Source organism: Adiantum capillus-veneris, chromosome 27 (assembly GCF_014529385.1).
Source record: "Adiantum capillus-veneris isolate H3 chromosome 27, ASM1452938v2, whole genome shotgun sequence".
Lineage (NCBI taxonomy): Eukaryota > Viridiplantae > Streptophyta > Polypodiopsida > Polypodiales > Pteridaceae > Adiantum > Adiantum capillus-veneris.
The window spans coordinates 44,280,099-44,307,928 of NC_140957.1; the positions used below are offsets into that span (position 1 = coordinate 44,280,099).

At 41.9% G+C, this 27,830-nt stretch overlaps 1 protein-coding gene and 1 long non-coding RNA gene across 2 annotated transcripts; one reads left to right on the forward strand and one right to left on the reverse strand.

The window, feature by feature from the left end:
- The first annotated feature begins 1,017 nt into the window (after positions 1 to 1,017).
- LOC147421864 (transcription factor ILR3-like) lies at positions 1,018 to 26,826 on the forward strand. Its single transcript, XM_086503484.1, has 5 exons — positions 1,018 to 1,294; positions 1,372 to 1,434; positions 1,525 to 1,611; positions 25,937 to 26,099; positions 26,305 to 26,826. Exons 1-5 carry the CDS (start codon positions 1,167 to 1,169, stop codon positions 26,590 to 26,592), a joined length of 729 nt encoding a protein of 242 aa, XP_086359610.1. The 5' UTR covers positions 1,018 to 1,166; the 3' UTR covers positions 26,593 to 26,826.
- LOC147421865 (uncharacterized) lies at positions 24,036 to 27,527 on the reverse strand. The gene is made up of 2 exons (XR_015186831.1): positions 27,273 to 27,527; positions 24,036 to 24,696 (listed from the first exon to the last, which is right to left on the reverse strand). It is a non-coding gene; the product is annotated as an uncharacterized LOC147421865 (long non-coding RNA).
- Between the last annotated feature and the right edge of the window lie 303 nt (positions 27,528 to 27,830).

A 27,830-nucleotide genomic window follows, 5' to 3' on the forward strand; every position in this document is an offset into this window, starting at 1 on the left:
GAAATCATGACCATGTTGAAAGCAGCAATTAGATTGATAGCAACACAAGCAAAAAAAAACATAGCTATATTTTTCTTTTATTTATTTGAAGGAAAGTGCACCTTATAATCATGTTATTATATCATGTGAGTCCAATAAGAGGAGAAATTTCATACAAATAATCATGATACATTAGCAAAATTACAGCCATGGAGCCATCTTATATGTGGGGAGACTACGTGGTTGATGGTTTCAGTTTGCCCTTTGAATCTTGAGGTAATTGAACCTTGTCAAAGGGATAGGTACCACCCAAACCCACAGATTCTTCGTTTGAACTTTCGATTCTTGTGGCATAACTAACCACTTTGATGTCCGAACATGTTAGAAAGGCTTGCAATATTGGTCTTGGCCCCTTGTCTGCTATGTCGAAAGGCGCCCCCCTACCCTGTCGCACCGCACCCCGCCAAACCAACCACAAAAATAAAAAGAAAAAGGAACTAAAAACAATCACTAGTGAGTTTAACTATTGTGAGTTCTTAGTTAAGAGTCATTATTAGCAATACACTAAAGTTGCCATTTCGTGGTACTACAATCAGAATTTGTACTTGAGAATATTGTACCTTAATACAAAGAGGACCACACCACGACCCTTACCCTAGAGTTTCTAATGGGGCCCATTATTGGGGGGCTTGCCTTGAACAAAAGAGCCAAGAATAGGCCTAAGGGGGCTTCTCTGGGTAGTAGAGAGGCACGTTGGGGGGCAGCTGCATTTGACTTTTGCAGGCTTAAGAGTTTTAGACTATGGTATTGGGAAGTCAACGAGCAGGTGGCAAGAGAGAAGGGGAGGAGTTGACTACCACCTGGCGTCTAGCCATTGGTAAGTGGCACGTGAGGGGTACTGATTACACCACGTCGATTTCGTCATGGAACTGGACAAAAGAAAGCAGGCATGGCCATTGAGTCCGCCCGGGCACCTGCAGCGCCTGCTTTCCCGGCGCATCACAATCATGAATGTGGTCTTATTCTCCCCCGTCAATATCATCATGGCTATGGCGACCTGCGGCTCTCTTCTTCATGATATTCTCTCATCATCGTCACCTCCATCCTTTTCAGCAGCTCATGCTCAAGATTTCACGGCGGCCTCCTCTCGCCGACGTCGACCTAAACCGGAGGCGGTGTGAGCTCCCATGGCTATGGATGCCAGACGCTGGATCTCTTTCCTTGAGCAAGACCTTCTTGCAGAGCCCGACGTGCAGCAATGCGTTGCAGCCGACGCCTTTCTATGGCGCCACCAAGAGCAGGAGCTGTCCCCGAGGTTTCTCTCTTCTCCCCGTCCCCCGTCTCTCTCTCTCTCTCTCTCTCTCTCATACCTTTTTTGTTTTGTTTCTGGAGCCTTGAGAATGAAAGCTCTAAAGGGGAGCCTCTCAGTCAGGGCAAGCCCTGCTCAAAGAAAAGGTCAGCAGCTTCTTATCCCTCTCATATCTGCAGATACAAGCGCTTGCCATTTTCAAGGAGTTTGAGCTGATCAAATTCACATGTTTGCAGAGCCCGGGACGAGACGTACCCTGCAGCTGGTGGAGTAATTGCAAAATCTTGCAGAGAGAAAATGCGTAGAGACAGGCTAAATGATAGGTAACATATATATTAAATGTAAACCATTGCTAGCTATATGGACTATGGTTCAAATGGGTTAAAAAGAAAAAGCCTATATCGGGGATTCAGTTGTCAAATAGTGGCTATGGTCGTGATTGAATCAGGCAGTCGTGATTGGTTAGCGAGTGATTTGCACCATATTGTGGGTGGTTCTCATCAAGGTGCTGTACGCGTAGGACATAATTATTTCTTAGGGGTGTGATTAGGTCTCCACAATCTTGGGTACATAAGTGAAGGGTGAGATTAACAAGTGAAAAGATCCATGGAAATGGAAAGTGAAAAGACTTTTTGTGTCCATATAAATAGAGATGGTCTAGTGCACCTCGATACATTTGTGTTTTCTTTTGCTTATTTTTCCTTTAAGGTTTTCTTCTCTTTAGAGTGTTCTTGCACTATATAGGTAGTGAATATATATTTTTCCAACCATTAGGAGAGCCATTGGGATACGTAGTGGTGTTATTACTAGGGTTCTATCAAGCTAGATATGTGATGGTATTATCCCTAGCTTTTAGGTATGTAGGTGGAATGAACAAAGTAGCACCTTTATTTTAAAAGAACTTCACTCTTGGTAGATTCCAATGAAATACTTGAAGCTCTCTCTTTGAGTTCATCTAGTCGGGATTAATGCCTTCATTAGAGAAGTGAAAGGCTTTGTTTGCTCAATGTTGTAACTCAAACAAGCCTAGCTGACTCTGTGAAATAAGACACCATACAATCATGAGTTCTTGTAATGTCAAGAAGCATAGACTAAGCATCAACTATCTTAACAAAGTTGTGTGTAATTTGAAAATGGGTAGTTATTTGAACATTGTTATTGAGCTACAAGTAGATAAATAGTGTCTACAGCTAAACACCTACTTAACACTAGATTGATAACATGAAACTCTTATATCCTTGGACATTTTGTGTCCTCTTAGCTCTAGAACTTCCTAGAATTATTACTTAAGATGCCAAGGAGGTTCTAATACAATGATGTCTTCAATTTGTTAAATTTAACAAACATGGTACATTTCAAGCTTACGTCCAAATATTAGCATACAATTCCAACTTGGCATCAACTTGATATGTTTATATGTCATACGTAAGGCCACAGTGTGAAAGCCAGTTTTTTCATCCATATATGCAAGTTCTGTACTTCATAGGTGTGCTCCAAAAATCTTAAAGAAACATGTTTTGATGATTGAGATGCTTTCGGTGCTTCAACATGAAAGCAAAGAACCAAGGTCTATAAAGTGGAAGTGAGGTGGAACTATTTATAAAGGTAATGATAGGTGTACACATAGAAACATTGATGGTATATCAATAGAATAAAAAAACTACACTTTTTCTTTTAATTCTATGTTCAAAAAAAATTGTGGGCCTACAACAACCATAGACTTTAGTCAAGAACTTATTGATGCTTAGGAAAAACTAGGCACGTTGTCTAGAGATTTTTGCAGCTTGTGTAAAATAGGTCACCAAACAAATACGTTATTTCTAGTCAAATTGAGGACTCTTTTGGCTTTGAAAGCTCCTCATGACAATACAATTAAGAATCATATGTGTTTCTTATTTTTTCTCTAACATCAACAAAAACTAGCTGCTTTTACCATTTTTGTTGGTCTCGACAAAGTTCGCAAACCCCTCGTCTATCTTTGTTGTTGAAAACATTATGCAGCTCATGCACGAAGCGTGAACCATGCTCATAATCAAAAGGCTCCAAAATTGCTTACGAGGTTGCTACTTGTGCACATGCACCCTAAGGATTTCTAGAAACACATACATATGATAGGAGTATTTAATTTTTTTCCAAAACCATAAAGGAACACTTTTATGTCCTCACTTTTATGTCCTGTTAGGTTACCAAACTAATGTTAGGGGGTGTGTTTGTAAGGGGCTTATAATGAGCTGATTTGGGTAGACTTTGTGTCCCACTTCACTCTAGTAATAGTAATCGCCTCTTGCTTATAAGCCTAAAAGATAGCAGTATCATAAATATTAACCATGTTATCTATATTAAAAGAAGGCAGAAGTGATTAACCTATATATCAAAACTCACCCCTTCACCTTTTCCTATCTTGTAGGCCAAGATGATCTCTTGAAATATTTTATGAGACCATAACATCAATTTTTTATAAAGTTAAAACCCCCAAAATACGTTAAGACAATAGGGGAACTTGGCACTTAGTCGTTACTTGTGGTGCTAGTGCCTCAAATGGGTCCACATGCTAGTAAACTACCCTTGTAATTAGTTTTCCAAAAGCAAGATGAATGAGCAGGTGGAAAATGTAATTTAAAAAGTAGAAAAGCAAACTTTTATTAGAGACAAAAGGTACAATTGACTTGCCTTTCATGGATTACACTTGACCCTCCACCACTCTGAGTATGCCACCCTTATTGTAGGGAGTTGCAGATGCAGAATGCAATCTTCCAAAGTTAATTAAGGACCTTGAGAATCATGTAGAATATCTTGTCAAGGAATTTTCTTCACTTTAGTTCGGGCTTTGCAATGAAGTAGTGCTTCCATTCAAGATGAAGATGTTTAACATTATTGATTGTCATGCTCTTGCCACCTATGTGAACTTGTTTAAGGAGTTGAGACTTTACCTATACGTCGTTGTCATACTAAAAAACAGGAATAAGGGCACCATATGCCTAGGGGGAAAATGGGCCAAGAGAATGCATCAAAACTGAGGGTAAAGGCATAAACTATTGGTATCTGGATCATTCCTCAACTCTAAAGTGCTCCACCCTCGAGGAAAGAGTCAAAAACATGTATATCTGGTCATAAGCCACATGCCAGAATCTCCAAGCTTCTAAAAGAAGTCTAAAGAATGAGACAACCAAGGCTATTGAGAAATCAACCGTGCGTTGACAAAGAAACTACACCAATCATTGTATATAATGATGAACTGTAGCTATTTCTAAAGAAACTTCATCGAAACTGAAAGTGAAAACTGCTATTGATCTTCATCTGTCTAGAACACATCCCAAGAGAATATCACCCCACTCAGAGTGAATGGAGAACTAACATCTAGTAGAAAGGGACACATATCAATACCGAGACTGTAGCTAACACGGCAAGATCAAAAGACTCTATAGCCAAGCTCTACAAAAGAAGAACAAGGTGCTATAGAAAGCCAGCAAATTGAATATCAATTTTGTCCGCCGTTGCACATAGAACTACTAGAACTATAAGGAAGTAGTCTCAAAAACTGACTTTCAAGTAGGCTCCACATCCCCCTCTAAAGGAAGAACACCCAAACCATGGATAATTGCCATAACTCTACAACAGTCTCTACCTATGTAATTGGATCACCCAACGTAGTTGAGTCCAAAATGAAATATACTTGTGGAACTTGGAATTAAAACTAGAAGAACCAAGAAGACCATCTCCCCACTATGAAGAATGCTCGAGCTAACTGTAAGTGATTCCTAGTCCAAGAAGGACTACTATCCATCTGTGCGAAGCAACATGAGAGTCTAAGGAAAATAGATGTGTATTGGATGGTACAGTATCTAGGTGCAAGTTTGGTAGACAAAACATAATAAATACTGCTTGAATGCATCGGGAAAATAAATTATCACACCACAAATCTGAGAGACGAAGCAACCACCAATTTGCCCTAAGAAAAACATATGCAAACATACTAACTACATTGTGGGCTGAAGCACATCATAACCGCCAAAATTGGGCAAGGAAACCAAGGACATTAAGACACCGTCTATGGTACTCCGTTGAATGGAGCACTAGAAGTCGTCCATAGATAATAACCTAGAAGCCCTCTCCAAAAGAGAAGTATCCTTAAAAGTACAATTGGAGGTAACAACTAACTCATTCCCATGTCAAAACAAATCAAACACTATCACTAAAATCTCACGAGTTAAAGTTGAGAACTCCTCTCAAGATAGGAATCCCCATTCCCACTCAATCCTAGGAAAGGAGAATGAGTACAACTAGAAATAAATCAGAGACGACCTGGAGTAAAATTGCTTCCTTTGTAACTAAATAGAAAAACGTGAATCTCAAGGAGCTTTAGACTCAAGAGAATCACACCATTGATAGACGCGGATTGCTAAGAATAGGAAGACCTGAAAGGTCATCACCTGAGGATCATGTTTGCCAAAGAAGTTGTGGAGGCCCAAAAACAACCTAGCTACTCAAGAAAACTCCCTGAGATCAAACCAAATGTCTTCCAGCTCTCTGCATCTGCCAAGATCAAACCTGTAGGTACAATCCAATATATATGCCAAACTACATACATACTCGGAAGAGCACATACATTCCCATTGTTGTAACTTACTTCCTTACAATCTTCATCAAAACTATCTTTTCCACTTGTGCTGATGAGAACATATCCACAATTGAGCTATGCAATCAATATCCAATGCACAACATGACACCAATACTCAAAAAAAAGAGTAAAGGAACTAGTCGGGGAAACTACAACATGCCCTAGTTGAAGAATGTTGGGGCTGGTCTACAACATGCTAAAAAGCTGGGCAAAAAAATCGCGAGGAAAGATCTTGATGTACATGCCAGTCGTGGCCAGATTTTCACCCGAAGTGTTGTCCCCAATGTTGGAACTCTCCAAAGAGATAAATGGAAGAAGCATCTAGATCTTGATGATTGTGGGAGTAGGAACTTAATGTCCCCACTAATTGCTGACACTACATGCAAACCTATCATCAAAAGTATCTCGATAAATCTGCTATCGAACATCAAGAAAACCACCCATAAAAGGTTGCAAACCTATTCCATAATTGGTGTTGACAAGCTCACAAGTGATCGTAAACCTATTCCACAACCGGTATTGAAAAGCTCACAAAATGGCAAAGGAATGACCAAATCTAGAGGGCCACACTACGTCCACTGGGGAAGGAGAGAACATGGAGATAGTATAAGTCCAAAATCCAATAAAACCTCCTTTAACTTTTGTCATTGTCAGCTAAGGATCTGGCACCACATGCTCCACCTCTAAACCTCATCAAAGAAAGTTGGATGATCAAACAAGAAGTGGTGTTGGAGATAAAAGTATCCCTATGTGCCTGTCCAACAAATGCACTAGAACATGCACCTGAACTCGTGCACACCGGATGCACTAAATTCACATGAATCCAGAATTGGAACTTCCATCATTGGATGGAAAAGAAAATGTAATGGAAATGGCCTATTAACTTTGAGAGTAGAGGAAATTAGAGAAAGTACTTTTGTGAAATTACTTTGTGAGCATAGAGGGTGAACTTAATTTGATGGTAGCAACATAAACACATCATTTAGTTAACTTGGCATGAACAATACTTTTACAAGAGAAAGAGTTTAGAGAACATGACAACAGTTGAGGACCGGATTTATGTGGAGCCGGTCCCCCCTCCAATAGGCATTTGTACTATAGGTTCTCCCATTAAGAGAGACTTGGTACAATACAATCTTTGTGTTCCTTGTGACCTAGGTGATGCAATGAATATGGAAAGCTTCATGCATCACAAGCATAACATAAACTTTGCAAGAAGCATTAACTATCCCAAGCCTCAGTCCCAAGGCCTCAAACACCTTCGAAGGTGGAGAGAGCTAGCGGGGAATGAGGATAGGGAAGAGGAAGAAGAAACATTTCATAGGAGAAAGAATAAGTTCCTCACTTATCATCATTCTTCTTGCTAGCTTACATAATAGCATAGTTGTTGGAATTAGGGTTGTAGAGAAACGCACACAGCTTAGAGAAGACGAAGGAAGCTCAAGGCACACTATAGAGAGTGTGTTACTTAGTGTGCAATGGAAAGATAGATAGCCCTAGAGTGATGGGCGTATATACAATGCTCGGGGGGAAAAACCTCCTAAAGAGGGAAAAAATGCCCTGGCGGTCCTAGTGTGTTCACACACATCACTACCATATGTATATGGTAACAAATGCCCCCCTAGAGTGATGCGGTGAATGAGAGTTGGCACATGAGTAGAGGGAAGTTCCATGCCCTGAGGACATGATCAGTCCACAAAGGGGAGTAAGCCCAAAGCTTTGCGGAAAGCTTCAAGCTTCTCACGAGACAATTCCTTTGTGAAAAGATCTACAAGGTTGTCATGTGTTGGCACATAAGCCAAGCTGATCTCTCCTGCTGAGAGCCTCTCCCTGACATAGTGGTAATGCACCTCAATGTTCTTTTTGCGAGCATGAAAAACTGGGTTCCTCGCAATTGCCAATGCGCTCTGACTGTCAGTGTAAATAGTGTTGGCAGTGTCCTATCCAACACCCAAATCAGCCATAAGGCGTCTGAGCCATACACACTCAACCGTAGCTGTGAAGACTTCCCTGTACTCAGCCTCACAACTCGAAGTGGCCACAATAGGTTGCTTCTTGCTCAACCATGATATACATGAACTGCCAAGCATGAAACAAAAACCACTTGTGGACACTCGCATGTCAAAACAACCAGCCCAATCTGAGTCTGAAAAAGCATGTAAGTCTGGCGGCAATGGTCCCCCCTTGGGATAAAACAAGCCAAGATGTAAAGTGCCACTAAGGTAGCGGAAAATCCTCTTGACAGCCTGTCAATGCTTAGACCCTAGGCTATGCATAAATCTGCTGACCTGTGAGACTGCAAACTGAATATCCGGCCTCATGTTGCATACATAAATGAGGCAACCAGCAGCAGTTTGATAAAGAGTGACATCAGCAGGATCGCCAGCATCATGTAGACTCAACTTCAAACTTGTTTCCATGGGAGTGGGAATAGGTTTGCAATCCTCAAGTCCAAACTTACATAGCAATGTCTCTATGTAACTTTTCTAACACAAGGCAATACCACCATCACACTGCTTAAACTGTAATATACCCAAGTACTGATGCAACAGCCCAAATCTTTCATCTTGAAAGTAGCATTCAAATCAGACTTAAACTCAACAATATGTCTCTCATTTGGTCCACTGATCAACAAATCATCAACATAAAGAACCACAATGAGAAGTACATCACCCTCACGCTTTACATACAATGTGCTTTCTGTTGGACTATTACAAAAGCCTTGTTTGACCAAATGAGTGTCAGCTTTATCATACCAAGCACGAGGAGATTTCTTCAACCCATACAAAGCCTTGTGACATTTGCACACTTTGTCTCTTGTCCTTTTATGACAAAACCTCGAGGCTGCGTTACATAAACTTCCTCAAATATGTCCCATTAAAGAAACCAGTAACAATGTCTGATTGATGTACATCCCAACCAAAATGAGCTGCCAATGCACATAGAAAACGTACAATAGTCATACGACAAGTGGGAGAAAAAGTCTCTTTATAATCTATGCCTTTTTGCTGTGTATAACCCTTTGCAACAAGTCGAGCCTTATGGCGATTGATCTCACCATCCGGCTTGCGTTTCAACTTGTAAACCCACTTCGTACCAATGGCCTTTTTGCCAGGAGGCAAATCACATAAAGTCCATGTGTCATTTTCTATAAGTGCATCATATTCTGATTGCATGGCAGCCATCCAATTTTTTGAATTCTGTGCTTCATCAAAAGACAGAGGCTCCTCAACATCATGCAAGCTAGACACAGCCAAAGCATAACAATCTGATGCATAAGATGCATGGCGAGAGCCTGAACGAGTACGACTAGACAAAGGTGCATCCAATTTACTGTCATGCAAAGTGTGCACCAACCATTTTGGCATACCTCTAGCCTGCTCATTTTCAGCCCTTTCCTCATCAAGTACATCATGTACATCTGCATCAGTAATAGGCTGATCTAGAACATTTTCAGAAACCCCCATAGGCTATACATTTACCTCATTGGAACTTACATTTGTATTTCCACCACTGAAGAGGCAACAAAGTGTCATAAATGTCTTGTGAGCTTACATTACTGTCTCTAGTACATGACAGCAAGGGCTAAACAGAATCTTCCACAAACACTACATCCCGAGAAACAAGAATACGTTTTGTTTGCGGATGATACAACCTGTAACCTTTTCTTTTAGCACTATAACCAACAAAATACATTTGATAGCCTTATCATCCAATTTTCTGCGCTCCACTTGTGGCACCAAAGTATATGCCAAACAACCAAAAACACGCATGTGCTCAATAGAAGGCTTTCTATCATGCCATGCTTCATATGGAGTAATAGACTGCAAAGCTTTCGTGGGACACCTGTTAAGTACATAAGTGGCACACATGATGGCCTCAAGCCAAAAAGAATGCGGCAAAGGTTGACTTTTGACCATACATCGTGCCATTTTCGTCAGTGACCTGTTTTTCCTCTCAGCAACACCATTTTGCTGAGGTGTATAAGGCACTGTACATTGGTGTTTTATCCCACGACTAGCCAGAAATGCATTAAATTTATGAGACGTATACTCCCCCCCTCGATCGGAACGGAGGGTGCCCATAGTACATTCCGGGACATTTTTAGCCATAGCCAGAAATTGTTTGAAGCACATAAAAATTTCGGACTTCACTTTAAGCGGAAATACCCATGCATGCCTCGAGTAATCATCAATGAAAGTCACGAAGTACAGGTAATTGCCCCAGGACGGAGTTTGCATGGGCCCACAAACATCACTATGCACAAGTTGCAACCTGCATGTGACCCGAGCTAAACCATCCTTTAGAAATTTAGAACGCTGCATCTTACCCAAAATACAGCCTTCACAAACATGTTTGACAGGTGCTTCAAGAGGTGTCAAAGAAGCAACCATATTAGATTTCTGCAAACGCAGCAAACTGGCAAAATTCAGATGACCAAAATGTGCATGCCAAAGTTTTGCATCTGAAATAGCCCTTGAATCTGCAGCAGCATTTGCAAAATTTTGTCCACACTTGTCATACAAAGTGAGCTTATACAGCCCACGGCACAAAAGGCCAAATGCAACAATTTCATCACCAAAACTAAGATCATGAACTGTACATCTGTCATCCACAAATTTGACTACAAGTCCAAGTCTAGCAAGTGCGGATACAGACAAGAGATTCTTCTTGATCTCAGGTACATAAAGTGCATCAACAAGTGTGAAAGAACTTCCATTTGCAGCAGTAAGCACAATCTTTCCAAGTCCCTGAACTGGATATGAGGCATTGTTGGCACAAGTGACTAAATTCCCATGAGGGATAGACTCGAGAGAGGTAAATAATTCACGATGTGAGGTAATGTGCTTTGTAGCACCACTGTCAAAATACCACACATGTGAATCTGCAGCAACTAACAAGCATGCATCATGGACAGCAGGATTGTAAGTGCACTCTGCGCTAAAAGCCCATTCTGCATCAACATCAGCATTACAATCTCGTTTCACAGAAGACTCAACCATGGCTGCATTTGTAGTGGAACGAGCATTTGCAGTGGAACCACCCTCTTTCTTCTTAGCCTCTTTGGCCTTCAACTTAGGACACGACTTGATCAAGTGATCATTAGCTTTACAATAATGGCAACGCATCTTCTTTTTGCCCTTATCACCAGAATTGCCAGACAAGTGCTGCCAGCAGAAGCATTAGGAACAAAAGTTTTGCCACTCGCAGCAGAACCATAAGAAGTGGCTGCATTACTGTTACCACCCTTTCTTTGAGAAGCAATAAAAGCCTGTTCAACTGCACGCTGCCTAGTCCTGTTTTTTTTGGAAAGTGACTCTTGCAACAGCAATGTGGATAATGCATCAAACTTGACAACTTCTGGATTTCCTTGGGTCATCAGTCTCCAAGTACTAGCAAAAGTCTGGTAGGAATCTGGTAAAGCATCAAGAACAGTCTGCACAAGGGAACTGTCTGAAATGACTTCTCCTGCACAAATAAGTTGCTCATTGATATCCTTGACACTAGCAAGGAAAGTGTCCATATCATCTTCCTCATGCATAATCTTCGACTCCAGCTCTTTACGCAGCAAAGCAATTTTAGCCTCATTGTGACTTGCATAAAGACCAGCCAATATATCCCAAGCCTGTTTTGTAGATTTTGCAGAACGGATGTGAGGAACAATGTTGCGCTTCGCAGACAATGCAATCAATGTATGAGCCTGCACATCCTTAACATCCCAATGAGCTTGTTCTGCCGTAGGCAAAACAACTCTAACAGCAGCAATCCTTCCAGCAAGACCTACAACATCCTCAACATCGCCTATATCCTCAGAACCAGGACGTACATCAATGCCCTACACAATGTTCCAGACGCCCTTTGACACAAGAACATGTTGCATCATATAAGCCCACATAGGGTAGTTGTCCCCATCCAACCTGTCCTCAGCAGCAAACATCTTGAACACATCTGTGTTGTTGTTGTCAGCCATGGCAAATGATGCACCTGATGTGAAAATTGCCCAAAAATAGGAGAAACAAAGCGGGAACAACACGTGCTATATAGCACAAACCGTAGAAGACTATAAGGCACCTGTTATGCAAAAAATGGCACTGACAGAAATTCTACACAAAATGACGAAATAGCCTGTGCAGTACTGCCTGTAGTGGAAACGGAGGCCGAAATGAGCCCAAATCAAAAATCTAAGGAGACCAAGCTCTACGAGCACACCCGAAATATTTGTCAACCTGCGAACGCTCGCCAAAGCTCACTGAAATCGGAGAAAGTGAGCAGGCGTATACTGGAGCAGCTGGCGACTAAGCCCGGGAGGATGCAACCTGCTCTGATACCAATTGTTGGAATTAGGGTTGCAGAGAAACGCACACAGCTTGGAGAATATGAAGGAAGCTCAAGGCACACAATAGAGAGTGTGTTACGTAGTGTGCAATGGAAAGATAGATAGCCCTAGAGTGATGGGCATATCTACAATGCTCGGGGGGAAAAACCTCCTAAAGAGGGAAAAAATGCCCCGGCGGTCCTAGTGTGTTCACACACATCACTACCACATGTATATGGTAACAATAGTAATGGAGATGGAGAAGATGGCAAGCTTAAGCATTGAAGCATAGGTCTTGGTTGGATTTGCACTCCGTAGCCAAGAGTGTTGGTGTAGGCTCTCAACTTCTCTACTAGCTTGGAGAAGGAGATGGAGCTCTTGCACTTTGCACTTTGCACTTCACACAATGAGAGTGTGTGTGAGTGTGTGTGGGAGAGTATACCCCTCAAGAAACCCCCTAGCTTGATTTGGTCGACCCCCCCTCGTAGCTCATGCTTGACGATCATTGGACCTCTCCAGGCCTAGCCAATCGCATGTAAGGGGCATATCAAGCAACAAGGGTAGCCTTGGGACAAGTGTCCCCCTTTCCCCTTTGAGAGAGATGACTTGATAAATGCAAAAAAAATCAATCTACTAAATTATCATTGGATCCCTTGGGAGGCCAACCAATAGGCTTTGGACACTCCTTGAGGGTAACCTAGCTAGGGGCTTGACATGTGTCCTACTTGCCTCTTGAGCAAGGGGTGCCCTTTGGGAGAGAGAGTGGTCAAGCAACCACCCTCCTACTTGCATGGTTCTCCCCCTGTTTGTAGGATATGTATTGACTTTTGTGACACCTCAAGCCCCTCAACCTTGGGCCCAATTCTCACCACAAGCTCGACCCTTAAGCCCCTCAAGCTTGGGCTAGGTTCCCACCTCAAGTATAACCCTAGCATATCAAGTATGACAAGCACCTCAAGCGTCTCAATCATCAAGCACTTCAAGCATCTCAATCATCAGGCACGACAAGCACCTCAAGCTTGGGCCGGGTTCCCACCTCAAGCACAGCCCTAGCTTACCTAAGGTCAAAGGACTTTTAACAATAACCTTTGAAGGTCTTCAATGAAGCTAACCCTAAGGTTTTTAAGCTCCATTAGTTAGCCTTGCTCTTTGACATACCATCTCTGATTTGGGCCCCTTTACCATTGGCCCCGTGTTGCGATATATTTGTAAGCACATGTCTATATCCTAACCCTTGTTCCCGTTTATTCTCCCACATCAAATAATCAGTTTAATATGAAAAAATCATTTATGTTGGTTAGATGTTAGATTTTATGACATTAGCTCTCTCTTGAAATCATAGTTGTCCTTGACTATGAGGTAGAAGAGATAAAGCCTTAGTCATTAGTCAATTTTTCTTAGCGGGTAGAGAATCCCTTTTTACCCTGCCACATTTTTCCAAGATGGATGAAAATTCCATTTGGTGCTTGGGAGACATAGCTTCCGCAAGCATGTCTTCTCTTTAGTCCAAGTTTCATTCTCCCAAGTAGAGTGACAAATTCTACTTGGTGTTTAAAGAGAGGTCGCACAAACATGATTCTAAGCATGCATGCTATTTAGATTTGTGCACAATAAAAAGAGAATTAGTCTTATAAGACAAAAACATTGATCACTTGAAAGAAATTTCTACATTTTCTTACTCTAATGTAGCATTGTAAGTATTGACAAGGTTCATACTATCCTTAAGTTGTATTCCTTGCATCCATCTACCATCTTCAAAAGGATAACTTTTTAACTTAATAAGATATCGTATGATAATCTTACCATGTCGTAGTACCTTGTCTTTATGCCGAAGGATAGCTTTGGGTTGTAGCACCTCTTCTTGGTCTTCGATTCTGGGAGGGTCTTCAATAATTGGTTCACTTGGTGGCTCTCCTTTGTAGGGCTAAAGTAATCTCACATGAAAATCATTGTGTATGAGCCAATGGTTGGGCAACTTGAGTTGATAAGCCAAATCATTGATTGGCTTCAAGATTTGGAAAGGACCATAGTATCTTTTTGCTAATTTAGCATAATACTTTTGAGGACACGTAGGATTTTTTCCCGTTGTTTGCCTCAATCGAACCTTAGGAAACTTAAGTAAGATCCAATCATTTTCTTTGAATGTTAAGGTCCTTCTGTGCTTGTCAGCATCAGCATCTAGCCTTTATATGAGATGGATATAAACTCCTTAATCTAGATACTTGTAGGTCACGGCTATACTCATCGGCAAGCAAAGATCTTCCCTTAATTATTTCAAAAGGGTGCTTTTCTCATAGAAGTATGTACATAGTATTATTGTAGGCATACTCTACAAGAGGTAACTACTTTTCCCATTGTGAACGTTGATCTACTTTGGTAACATAAGTCTTTAGTAGATCAAGTATCGTAAGATTGGCTATCTCACTTTGGCCATCCATTTGTAGGTGATAGGCTGAAGAGAAATTTGATCTTGTTCCTAGATTTTCAAAGAGACTTTTCTAAAAATTATTGGTTATTCTAGGATCTCTATCTAACACGATGGATGTTGGCAATGGTGTTTGAAAATCTGTGATATGAAGAGAGTTGCCATTTGGTGTGCCTTAACAGTCTTTTTGACAGGAATAAAGTGTGCTTTCTTGCTAAACCTGTCGACTATTGTCCATATTTTCGTATTCCCATAGATATACTTGGGTAATCTAAAAATAAAATCCATGGATATACTCTCCCATGCTGAATTTGGGATAGGTAATGGCTGGATTAATCTAGGTTGCTTCTCATACTTGGTCTTTTGGCATACTACATGTTTTGAAACGTACTCTTGTATGTCCACTTTCATGGTAGGCCAATAGAAGTACGTTTCTACTCCTCGGAGAGTAGGTTGAATGCCTTTATGCCCCGCATAGGGAGGAGCATGGGATTCATACGTGACTTTCTCACGAAGGGAGTGGGTAACACATAGCCTTGTCGTGGAGAAGATAACCATCTTGCAAGGTGAATAGTTCCTCTTTCTTCCCCAAAGTAAGGACTGACATTATTTCTCTAAAGTCAGGGTCAGTAGCATAGTCATCTATCATAGAAGATAGATCATTGTGAGTTGCTATAGACACCGCATTAACTTTTGGTCTTCGTGAAAGTGCATCGGCCACTTGATTGTGCTTACCAGGAACGTGAGAAATATGGAAATTAAATTGCGAAAGAAAATTTGTCCACCTCATTTGTTTGTCGAAAAGCTTGGTGTGTGTTATGAAGTACTTGAGACTTTGGTGGTCGTTTCATCGAATAAATGGAGTCCTCAATAAATAGTACTTCCATGTGTCTAGGGCATGTAGAGCAACTAAAAGCTCTTTCTCATAAATGCCTAAGACATGTTCATTTGTATTGAGCCTATGGCTCTCATATGCTATGGCATGCCCTTCTTGAAGCAAGCCTGCTCCAAGGCAATCACCACAAGCATCACATTGGACCTCAAATGGCTTTGAGAGATCCGGAAGCATGAGGACTGGCTGGGAGGTAAGCTTCTCTTTGAGCTTGTCAAAAGCATTTTGCTCCTTAGCAGTCCATGATACTTAATGTTCTTCTTTGTGTTCCTCCAAGGACTTGGAGTAGATAATGATCATCAAAGAACACTCCATTGAATTTGCGATAGGGTATAAATATTTTCTCCATTAACTGATTGAACGTGGCCGGTGCATTATTCAAGCCAAAAGGCATGACTAGATATTCATAAAGACCAAACGTTGTGCAAAACACGGTCTTTAGGATATCTTCATCCACTATCCTTATTTGATGATAGCCACTTTTAAGGTCAATCCTATTGAAGTAAATAGAGCCTTGTAGCTTATCAAATAGATCTTCTACTCGAGGCACACAAAATCTAATTTTGATAGTGATATGGTTTAGTGCTCGATAGTCCACACACATACGGTATGTACCATCTTTTTTTTGCACTAGAAGGACTGGAGAACAAAAGGGAGAGGAGCTAGGCCTCACCATCCCTTTGTCAACGAATTCTTGTACTTGCCTCATGATCTCCTCTTGTTGAGCTTGAGAAACTTGATAAGGAGGCTCATTAGGCGGTGAGCTTCATGGTAGGAGCTCAATGCGATGGTCATCATCCCCTCGTTTTGGAGGTAAGTCCATAGGGATATCATCGATGAACACATCTTGAAACCCTTTTAGAAAATTAGACAAGTCTAAGTTTACTTCATTTCTATCATTTACATTTGATGAAACATTAGGACCTTTTAGGGACTCTTTGAAAAAAATCATGTACGCAAAAACTGAGCTCTTCATTGATTTATCAAAATCATGTGACTTACAAGACTTGGTGTACGCCCTGTTGGGGTATAAAGCCCAATGTGGTCGCCCAGGTAAGTGGACGGGCCGCCAAGTATGTACACATATTCTTTTGTAAAAACCTAATAAGAACTCACTATGCTCTACACATTAGAGTAGAGCGAGTTCACCATATCGTCGTGCTCTCCTTCTCGCACACTCTCTCGCGTCGCACTTCCGCTCGTACTCCTTCAACTGGTATCAGAGCTCAGATCGAGGCTCGGGGCAGCACTGCAGGAGGCTAGAGTCACCAACTCAGATTGGAGTGAAATTTGACAGGCGAAGACACGGCCCCAAATCTCGTTGGAGAGTTCAAAGGGTTTGGTGTTGTCAGAATTTCATTCTGAGGTCATCTTGGCCACCGTTCGGCTTTGACAAAGGTCTGCGCAGGCCATTTTCGACTACGTGGTCTCGACGGGTGCAGATCCGACTCTGCAAATTTGGGGTTTTCGGCCTACGACTGCAGGTGTTGAGGATATCGACACTCCCAGAGTGTTGATTTGTGGCTATCTACACATCGAAGGACGGCTCACAGTTCTTGGAGGCGTTTCACATACGACACGGGCGCGCATCTACACACAGACTGTAGGCGACATCCACTAGTTCATCAAGTAGCTTGTGCTTGCTGCTTGATATTCCAGATTTCATCCTGACATTGCAAGTACTTCCACATGGGATGTATTGTCAAAGATGATGTATGTATGTTGAGGGTTTGCTGGCTGTGAGTCACGCAGCAAACAACCGCCGCAGCGGTTACAGCATATAGTGGGAAATTTGTGGATGTATGACTTTGTGGGAAGTCTATGTACTGTCAGATTTACTGCAGCCTTTGTTGAGGGTCGAGTGAGGTTTTATTGAGCTGGGGGATTCTCGAATGTTGAGATACTTTCGGTGATACAGGTCTTGGAGCGATCCCTCAAGCACCCTTAAATAGGCAGCTAGGATGTATTGACTGTGAGTAAGACAGTTGGGATTGCATCTTTGCTTTACTGCCGTTGAGGCATTGTCGCAGTCTATGCTTATAGGACAGTGACAGGACAGTGAGAGACAGTACAAGTGCAGGACAAGTTTACCCGCAGCTTACAGTGTCAGAGAGACAATGTTTTTTGAGCTGTTTTTTGGTCTGTTTTTAGTACACCAGAGCCATTTTACAAAGGAGACTCTGCCAAAATTTCTGCAGAATCTGAAGCTTTCTTGGTTCATTTGACAGGTTGATATTGGTTCAGAGGTCAGTTTACAGGGGAAACTCTGCCGAATTTTTCCCAGAAAAGTAAACTACTGTGAAGCGTAGCTATGGCTGGATCACAGGACACTGCTCTTTACAATATCAAGAAGCTAGATGGAACCAATTTCCCATTGTGGAAGAAGCAGATTTGGCACATGTTGGTACAAAAGAAGCAGATAAAACCTATAAAGCTCAAGGGGATAAAACCAGAAGATATGGACGAAGATGAATGGAGCGAAATGGATGAATTGGCACTTTCTACCATTATGCTGACTTTGGCAGAAAGCGTTTACTTCAATGTAGCAGACGAGATGTCGGCTTATCAAGCATGGTTAAAGCTGAGTAATCTTTATGAGAAGCAGAGTGCAGCTTCACAGGTATACTGGCTTAAGAAGCTTGTTGACTTGAAGATGAAAGAAGGGACACCTATGTCCACTCATCTGAATGAATTCAACACAATCTATAGTCAGTTGTCAGCTCAAGGTGTCAAGTTTGATGAACCTATTAGAGCTATGTTCCTGTTGATCACATTGCCGGAAAGTTGGGACACTTTTCGCACAGCTTTGAGTAATTCTGCACCTCCAGATGGTTTGAACATAGCAGGTGTAGAAGGAAGTCTGCTTACTGAAGAAACCAATAGAAAGACAATGGACAAAGGCAAAGGAACAGCCTTAGTTTTCAGGGGAAGGACCAAAGAAAAGTACAAAGGTGGAAAGAGGAATCAGTCTCGTAGCAAGTCCCGCAGTGCTAAAGGCAAGAGTGACATAGAATGCTACCATTGTGGCAAGAAGGGTCACATGAAAAGAGACTGCAGAGAATGGAAAGCAGAAAAAGGCAAAGAGAAAGCTGAAGACCATGGTGAGAAGAACAAGTCCTCAGTGAAGATTCAAGAAATAAATGTGACAAACACTGTTGCAGAGGATGACAATCTAGTGTCCGGAGACATCTACTTCTTGAAGAATACGATGGACTCAGCTCTTCTTACAGCATCTGATGGAAATGCACTGAGTGACTGGATTATAGACTCAGGGGCATCACTTCATGTGTCTCCAAACAAGGAGTGGTTTACCTCTTATGTGACCACTAAAGATCATGTTCGGCTAGGCAATGGGCAGACATGTGAGATCTTAGGTGTTGGAGATGTTCAATTGAAGTTTCAGAATGGCTCTTCTTTCACGCTGAAGAATGTGAGACATGTTCCCGCAATTACAAAGAGCTTGATCAGCACAGGTTTACTTGATGATGCTGGCTACGTCACCATTTTTGGACAGAACATGTGGAAGATATCCAAGGGTTCTATGACAATAGCACATGGAGTAAAGTCTAGAGGACTTTACATGATTTATGTATCAAATGTCTCTAAAAATGTAATCAATGTAACCGAGCAGCCGAACGTTTCTTTGTGGCATAGCCAGTTAGGACATATGTCCAAGAAGGGAATGGAAATCTTGTCTCGTTCTGGTTATTTGCCTGGCTTTTCATTTAATGATTTTGAATTCTGCGAACATTGTCTGTATGGTAAGCAAACACAACAGCCACATAAGCATAGAAGCAGTAGAAGAGATACACAGTTGGCACTTGTTCATAGTGATTTGTGGGGACCTATGCCTAACCTATCTCTAGGGGGAGCTTCTTACTTTATGACATTTATAGATGATTACTCGAGGAAAGTATGGGTTTACTTTCTCAAGCACAAGGATGAAGCGTTTAGTGTTTTCAAAACGTTTGTGACACTTGTGGAGAATCAGAGTGGCAAGAAGCTTAAATGCTTACGCATTGACAATGGTGGAGAGTATGTTTCAAAGGCCTTTCAGGACTTTTGTGAGTCAAAAGGTATAAAACGTGAACTTACTGCTCCTTACAATCCTCCTCAAAATGGTGTTGCTGAGAGGATGAATAGGACCATACAAGAGAAGGTCAGAAGTATGTTGTCTAATGCACAACTGCCAAATGGGTTTTGGGCTGAAGCTGTATCAACAGCTGTTCATCTTGTAAATAGATCTCCTAGCAAGGTTTCGCAGAAGGATTTAGTGCCAGAGATGGTATGGTCAGGCAAAATTCCCTCATACAAGCATCTCAGAGTCTTTGGCTGTGAGGCATATACTCACGTTCCAAGGGAATTTAGGAACAAACTTGAGCCAAAGAGTAGAAAGTGCATCTTTCTAGGCTATGGTAATTCTGGTGAGATGGGGTACAGACTTTGGGATCCCGAATCCAGAAAGGTTGTCCGCAGCAATGATGTTCACTTTAATGAATCCAAATATCATTCTAAACCAGAGAGGGTTGAGGAGATTAGAAGAGTTGTCTTCCAAGAAGATGGACCTGCACGTGCAAGACAAAATGTCAGGGCTCAAGAGGAGCAAGGACAGGATAGAGTGGAACCACAGGTTGTGGCTGAGCCTGAGCCACCTATTGTGCGTAGATCAGGACGTGTCACGCGACCTCCTGATAGGTTTGTTCCATCTATGAACTATGTCATGTTGACTGATTGCAATGAGCCTTCATGTTACAAGGAAGCAGTGCAAATGAAGGACTCCGGGAATTGGCAATTGGCCATGCAGTCAGAGATGACAACTATGCATAAAAACAAGACATGGAAGCTAGTTAAATTACCACAGGGCAAAAAGGCTCTACCTTGTAAATGGGTTTACAGGTATAAGATCACCGCTCATGATAGTCAGCCAAAGTACAAAGCAAGGCTTGTTGCCAAGGGCTTTAAGCAAGAACAAGGCATTGACTTTGATGAAGTCTTCTCTCCGGTGGTCAAGATGACTACATTGAGATGCTTTCTTGCATTGGTTGCCATATTAGATTTGGTGTTGCACCAAATGGATGTCAAGACAGCGTTCTTGCATGGTGATTTAGATGTGGAAATTTACATGCAGCAGCCATAAGGGTTTGTTGAGAAAGGCAAGGAAGATTGGGTATGCCAGTTGTTAAAGAGTCTTTATGGCTTAAAACAATCACCGAGGGCATGGTACCATAAATTACACAAGTTTATGCTTTCTCAAGGCTACAAACATAGTGAGTTCGGTCACTGTCTATATACAAAGAAGGCTAAGGATGGTAGTTGGCTGATCCTTATTTTGTATGTGGATGACATGTTGATTGCTGGCAAGCACTTGGAAGAAATTTCAGCTTTGAAGTCAAAGATGGCAAAATCGTTTGACATGAAAGACATGGGTGAGGCAAGTCATATACTTGGTATGCGCATTGAGAGAGACAGATCAAAGAAGTTGATTTGGTTATCTCAAACAGAGTATATTGACAAGGTTTTGCAACGTTTTAATATGGAGAAGGGAAAGGCACTGAGTGTTCCATTGCCACCATATGTGAAACTTAGCAAACAAGATTGTCCTGTGTCTGAGGAAGAACAGGCTGAAATGGATAAGATTCCATATGCGTCTGCAGTGGGTAGTTTGATGTATGCAATGATTGCTACTCGCCCAGACATTGCATTTGCAGTGGGAGTAGTAAGTCGATACATGTCAAACCCAGGCAAGAAACATTGGGAGGCAGTGAAAGGAATATTGAGATACCTGAAAGCTACAAAGAGTATGCGTATATGCTATGGGAGTCAGGAGCTATGTGTAAAGGGTTTTACAGACTCAGATTATGCACGTGACTTAGACAACCGAATGTCTACGTCAGGGTATGTCTTTACATTGGCTGGTGGAGCAGTATCATGGCGTTCTAGATTACAAGATTGTGTTACTCAGTCTACTACAGAGGCTGAATATGTTGCAGCATCAGAGGCATGCAAAGAATCAATTTGGCTTAATCGAATAGTAACAGATTTGGGAATCAAAGAAGAGATGCCTGTGTTATATTGTGATAGTCAAAGTGCTATACAATTGGCTCGCAATCCAGTTTATCACTCAAAGACAAAGCATGTGGATGTGAAGTATCATTTCATCAGGGAAATGCTCGAGGATAAGCAACTTCAGCTTGTCAAAGTTCACACCACAGAAAATCCTGCTGATCTACTTACAAAAGGACTTCCCTCAGAGAGCTTTGCGCATTTTTGCAAGCAGTTAGGTGTAGGGTAGTACATCACTTCTCTACATCTCTTGTATATTAGCTTGTATAGTAGCTTCTCTCACATTTAAAGTACCACATTGGACTTTAAGTGGGAGGTTGTTGGGGTATAAAGCCCAATGTGGTCGCCCAGGTAAGTGGGCGGGCCGCCAGGTATGTACACATATTCTTTTGTAAAAACCTAATAAGAACTCACTATGCTCTACACATTACAGTAGAGCGAGTTCACCATATCGTCGTGCTCTTCTTCTCGCACTCTCTCTCGCGTCGCACTTCCGCTCGTACTCCTTCACGCCCAAACTCACTAACATCTATATACATGTTCTTTCCCCTATAGGTGAAGTAGATTCTCCTTTCACGGAACTTCATGCTGGCAGCCATGCAATTGAACCATGGTGCCCCTAGGATAGCATCCTCATGTTGGAGAGGAGAGATGAAAAAGTCTTCTTTGTCGACATAGCTTTGGACATGGAGCCTCAACTTCCCAATCAAGGGAGTAACAGAGGCTCGCTATCTCTTGAAAGCAGTGTCGACCATTACAGCATCTCCCATCTCAAAAGCTTGAATGCCCAACTTGGTGGCCAACTCCATTGATATGAAGTTGTGAGTAGAGCCAGGGTCAAACAAGATGAAGGCATCATGCTCCCTTACCTTTCCCCAAGCATAGGAGAGAGGTGAACCTATGCAATGAGCATCCTCTTTTCGAGCTTCGATGGTGGAAGCTCTAGAGTCTCATTGTGATCATTTCTCTTGGGGCAAGAACGATAGCCATGTCCTTGCTCCCCACACTTGAAACATTTATGATCCTTGCAAAAAGCTTCAAGCTCTTAAGGAGAGAGTTTGTTTTCGCCTTTGTAAACTCCCTTCTCCTTGGACCAATTGTTGTTGTTTTTGTTGTTGGAATTGCCTTGGGAAGAATTTTGGGCATTGGTTTTTCCCTTTGCATCATTTTTGTCTTTGTTTTCCATAGGCTTGACATTTCGTTTAGCCCCTTGTTATAAATTGATGCGAGAAGCAACCTTGGTGTGATGGATTACTTTGGTGATAGAACCAGGCCGTTGAGAGTTGACGTATTCGGTCATCTCTTCAGGTAATCCTGCACAAACTGTTGCTTTTGCTCGGAAAAGTCTCTCTTTTGGAAGATAGTAGCCTTGAGGTGTAAATCCCAAAACTTGTCTACATATTTGTGGATAGACTCATGAGAGAGAAGCTTCAAATTGCACCATTCAGTGAGCACTTTGTCCTTTGCATCGCTTGCAAGGAATTGCTTCATGATGGAAACTCGTAGATTTTTTCATGTCTTTGGGGCTTCTCGGTTGCCACTCAGGCTAGCCCACCATTGACGAGTCGATTTTTGGAAGTGCATAGCTACATGGCATAGCTTGGAGGACTCCGTGAAGCCCTCGTCTCCAAAGGCTGCATCAAATTGTTGAATGAAGGAAATACTTTATTGACAGCACCAAATGTGCCATCATAGGTGAGAAAAGAGATACTCTTTCCTCCCTCTTTGAACTTCTTGAGCTTTTGTGACCTTTGCCATGCAGGGTATGATTTACAACGTCCTCCCCTCTTGTATTCTCTAGGAGAATAGCCATAGCTTTCGTTGGAAGAGGAGGAAGGTGAAGAAGAAAGAGAAGAGGGTGACCTCTTTCTTGCCCTTTTCTTCCTTTGTTTCGTCTCTTCCTTTTCGGAGTGACGAGGAGAAGGACTGTGGGTTGAACATTTCCTCTTGGGAGGAGTTCGCGATTGTCTAGACCACCGGCTTCGTGGAGCCACATCTTAAAGTTTCATTAATTTCTTGTTCTTTGGATTCCTCCTCTCGTATGGGAGAGAGTCTTCTTTTGGGGGTCTCTTCAAGAGGTCTCCTAAGATCTCTCTCCTCTTGGAGAGGAAGGGAAATCCCATAAGCGCGAAGTTGTTGAGTAACTCGGCTTGCAAAGAAGGGTTGCCTATTACTGCCTTACTATCAAGTTGTGAGCATTGGTGTAATGGTATGGTGTTTCTTTCACAGCTCGCATGTTGTGAGTCCAAAACCCCAACCCACCTAGAAGTTTTTCCTTCCTTAGGAATCGGATGGCTCATTTGCATCAAGCATCATGAGCCATCGACCCCTCTGGGCGAAGAGTGTCAATTAGTGACATGGTGTGTAACACTACCTAAGGCCATATTTTTATATGGCCTTTCAAAAATCATTATTACCTTTTTATAAATAAAATCCATAAAAGAGCGGGAACTTGTATTAGAAATAATACACTATCTACATTGATGGATTCATAAGAGACTACATTACAAAATGTCAAAATATAAAGGTTTTGAGGTAGTAGCAAGCGTTTTTTAGATTTACAGTAAACTTCTCGAAGGGGGAAAGACCAGTCACAAGACACTAGAAGCTTCATCCATGGAGGAGGGCATAAATCTCGGTCTGAGTACTATTTAGAAAGGCTTATCCTTTCTTCGATTCTGTCCACCACCTTGTGAATCTCTTTATCGATCTCTTTAGACCATTCGTCCAAGGGGGCATCGCTTTCCTCTTCAATTTTAGCATCCTTCCCTTGGTCTTGGAGACATTCATAATGTTGAGCAATGTCCTTAAGGATGCTCTTTTTCTCCAGATTTTTTTTCTAAAAGAGAGAGTAGGAACTTAAAATTACAACGCACACACCCAACTCCATGAGGTGGAGCATCCCAACCGGATAAGGCTGGCCAACCCATCAAATGAACTAGGGGAACAACCCCTAAGGGCTACATGTCACATGATCTGTCAAAGGGTTTGCCCCCAAGACCTTAGACACAAGAGTCTCTTGCTCTATCAACTGAGCTAGCACTCGTTGACATTTTTTTCTCTCCAGATTTTGACTTAGGCATAGCTCCTCGTCCTGTATAAGAACATCACCAAATAGTATTATGAGATAGGGTGTCCAACTACAAATGTCTTTGCCAGCATATAATCCACATGAAGTTAGAGAGTAATTTATTCCAAAATGCAAAAGAAGCTGATGCTAAGAGGGTTGAAATTCTAAAATCTTGATCGGAGGGGTTAGGATTGCGGCAATTGAAGCGGTAGTACATAAACATGTGAAAAATATCTTCAATGAGAGCTTTGCGACATGGACAAAGAACTCTACCGAGCAGTATCTCCAACGTGACTTAGCCCCTATCTGGAAAGCTTTGTGCATGATAAAACTTTAGTTTTTTAGGGTGGATTGCTATGACCCCGATGTTTTGAAATTTGAATTTCCAAGAGTTGGTATCCTTATCGATTAGGAGGATACGTTGAATAGAAGGAACGGGTCAAGGGAGAATATAGTCTTTTTTTTTCGGAGGCGGGGGGGGGGGGGGCGCTAGAGTTTGAAATCTCCTTTCTATTTGAAAGCTCTCTCTCTCTCTCTCTCTCTCTCTCTCTCTCTCTCATATTTTTCCCAAATGATTTACAATCCCTCCTAGGTTGTTTTACGTAGAGTTTAGATGGACCATTTCCTTTTCCTAATGCTCCTCCCGTGTTCCAGAAAAAAATCTTTTTTCCAAAAACTTGGAAAATGTGCATAGGAAAAAATTTGAAGGTATATTGACTATATTTGAAGGTTTTTACGCTAAATCTATATCTATACTTCTATATTTTATATCAATCTATACTATTATAAAAAGGGGAGGGATTCTCCGCCCCCCCCGCCCCCCCCCCCCCCCCCTGGCGAGAGCTCTTTGATCCGACCAGCCACATAGCGACACAAAGAGAGAGAGAGAGAGAGAGAGAGAGAGAGAGAGAGAGAGAGAGAGAGGCGGCCTAAGGCAGCTGGCCAGACTAGTATCTCTAAATTGTATAGGGTATCTTTAAATTGCATAGGTATTCCCTTCAAATTTAAATTCAGAGGTAAATCTCAATATTCGTGGGATTACACTGAACCTAGGCTTTTTCTTTTTCTTTTAAAGCATTGCTTAACAGCGGCACAATTGCGAGCTGACGCCAAACACTGACGGAGTCTCGCCTTCTCGCGCGCACATGAATCTCTAAATTAGCTAGCTTGTTTTGAAGCTGCACTATAATTTGAATTTCTTGGCTGAATAATCTCATTTCCATCAACAGCAAAGATCATACTCTGCAGGGACTTTCATGTGCAGGTTTGTGGAGCTGAGTGCAGTGCTCGAGCCCGACAAGCCCCCGAAGACCGATAAAGCATCCATTCTTCGCGATGCTGCAAGGATCTTAAGCCAACTTAGGTCTGATACACAGCACTTGAAAGATGCAAATCATCAGCTTCAAGAGACCATCAAAGAGTTAAAGGTTTCAACTTAAACCTCTTTTGTCGCATTAACCTTAATTTGATCTTAGTTTAGCATCTTCTTTTGGGATGTTATAGATCAAATTTTAGGGCTCTTTTGTTGCATTAACCTTAATGTGATCTTAATTTAGCAGCTTCTTTTGTGATGTAAAATAAATTTAGGGAATCTGGCACCTGATTGTCTGTTAATGCTCCTTCTTTTTGTAGGCCGAGAAGAACGAACTCCGGGACGAAAAGTTTACCTTGAAATCAGAGAAAGAAAGGCTAGAGAGGGAGTTGGATTCGGTAAATGGCATTCCATCTGACTACAATTTATCGCATGCTCCGGTGGTACATGTAGCATCTGTTGCAGCGTTTAATCCATCGACCGGTGGACCTCATATGCCCAAATCAGACACATTGGATGTTCCATATTCTTTAGCAATGTCGCGATGGATGCACCAAGCAACAGTAGATGTATCAAATGACCGCGTTCTTAGACCGCATGTTGCTTGAGGTCTAGTAGTGGAACTTCAATATAGCTTGGCAGAAGTGTAGGTTAGTGACTTCACAAATACAAGAAGCTTGATCAAAGATTGAACTCAAGCTTTGACAGACAATCTAGTGTTACAACATGATTTGTACATATTTTAAAAACCATGATAGCACCATTCTATACATGACTTCTGATCATTTTTCAAGTTTACTTTGGGTATTCTGTGGATTTTTGACTAGTTACCTTAGCAATAAACATGGAGGCAATGATGATTGCTCTTCTTGTTCTTTTTTTTTGTTTTTACTAAGGATATCCTCTCGTGTAACTATTGCCATTCCTTGCATCCAACATCACAATGTTTTGGTCAATACTCAACAAGGTGAAAGTCTTACAAATGGCCTACATATACACATTGAGATGATGCTTAGGTAATGCCCCTCTTAAAAGACAACGGAACAAAAATTGTTTTCCATCATTGACCTACCATGTGACACTAATCAACAAGCTCTACCTAATGGTCCACAATTGCTCTAAAGGATCCCCAACTTTACTAAGGGTTATGTAGGCAACAACACCTTACTGAGGCAAAGCACATACACAAAGAGACACAATGCAGTAGCTCATGTGATTGGGCAAGTGTGTGAGAGTGTGCGTGTGCGGAAGAGAGAGAGAGAGAGAGAGAGAGAGAGAGAGAGTAGACCACAAACGCGAGAGATGGTGAAGAGGGATCGATCAGCCCCCCATGGCTATCATAAGCAGAAGACCCTCAGTACAATCAGTATGTGTTGGAAGTGGGTACCCCGCTGGCCCTATAAATAGGTGCCCAAGGGGAGGTAGGGCAAGGCTTGATAAAAATCCCCACAACCCAATAGAGAAAATATATATGTAAATATATGAGGGCGCGCGGACAAAGTGGGGGCCCAAACTCGGGCGCCCGGACCAGGAGCAACCTAGACTATGGGTGGCCAGCTTGGAGACATACTAGCCGTACAAGAATGCCCTAGACATGTGAAGCAACAGAGTGGTGTAAGTTCAACAAAGTGTGCCCCTCTTCACCGCCACCAGTCTCTTCTTTCTTCTTTTCCTTTTCCTTTTCAACTTTACCAAATGCATCCACATTTTCTCTCTCTTCTTTCTTCTTTTCCTTTTCCTTTTCAACTTTACCAAATGCATCCACATTTTCTCTGCTCAATCATATTGACCAATAGACAATGTCTCCAAGTTATGGTTCATATGAGACTAGGTATTAAGGTAAATT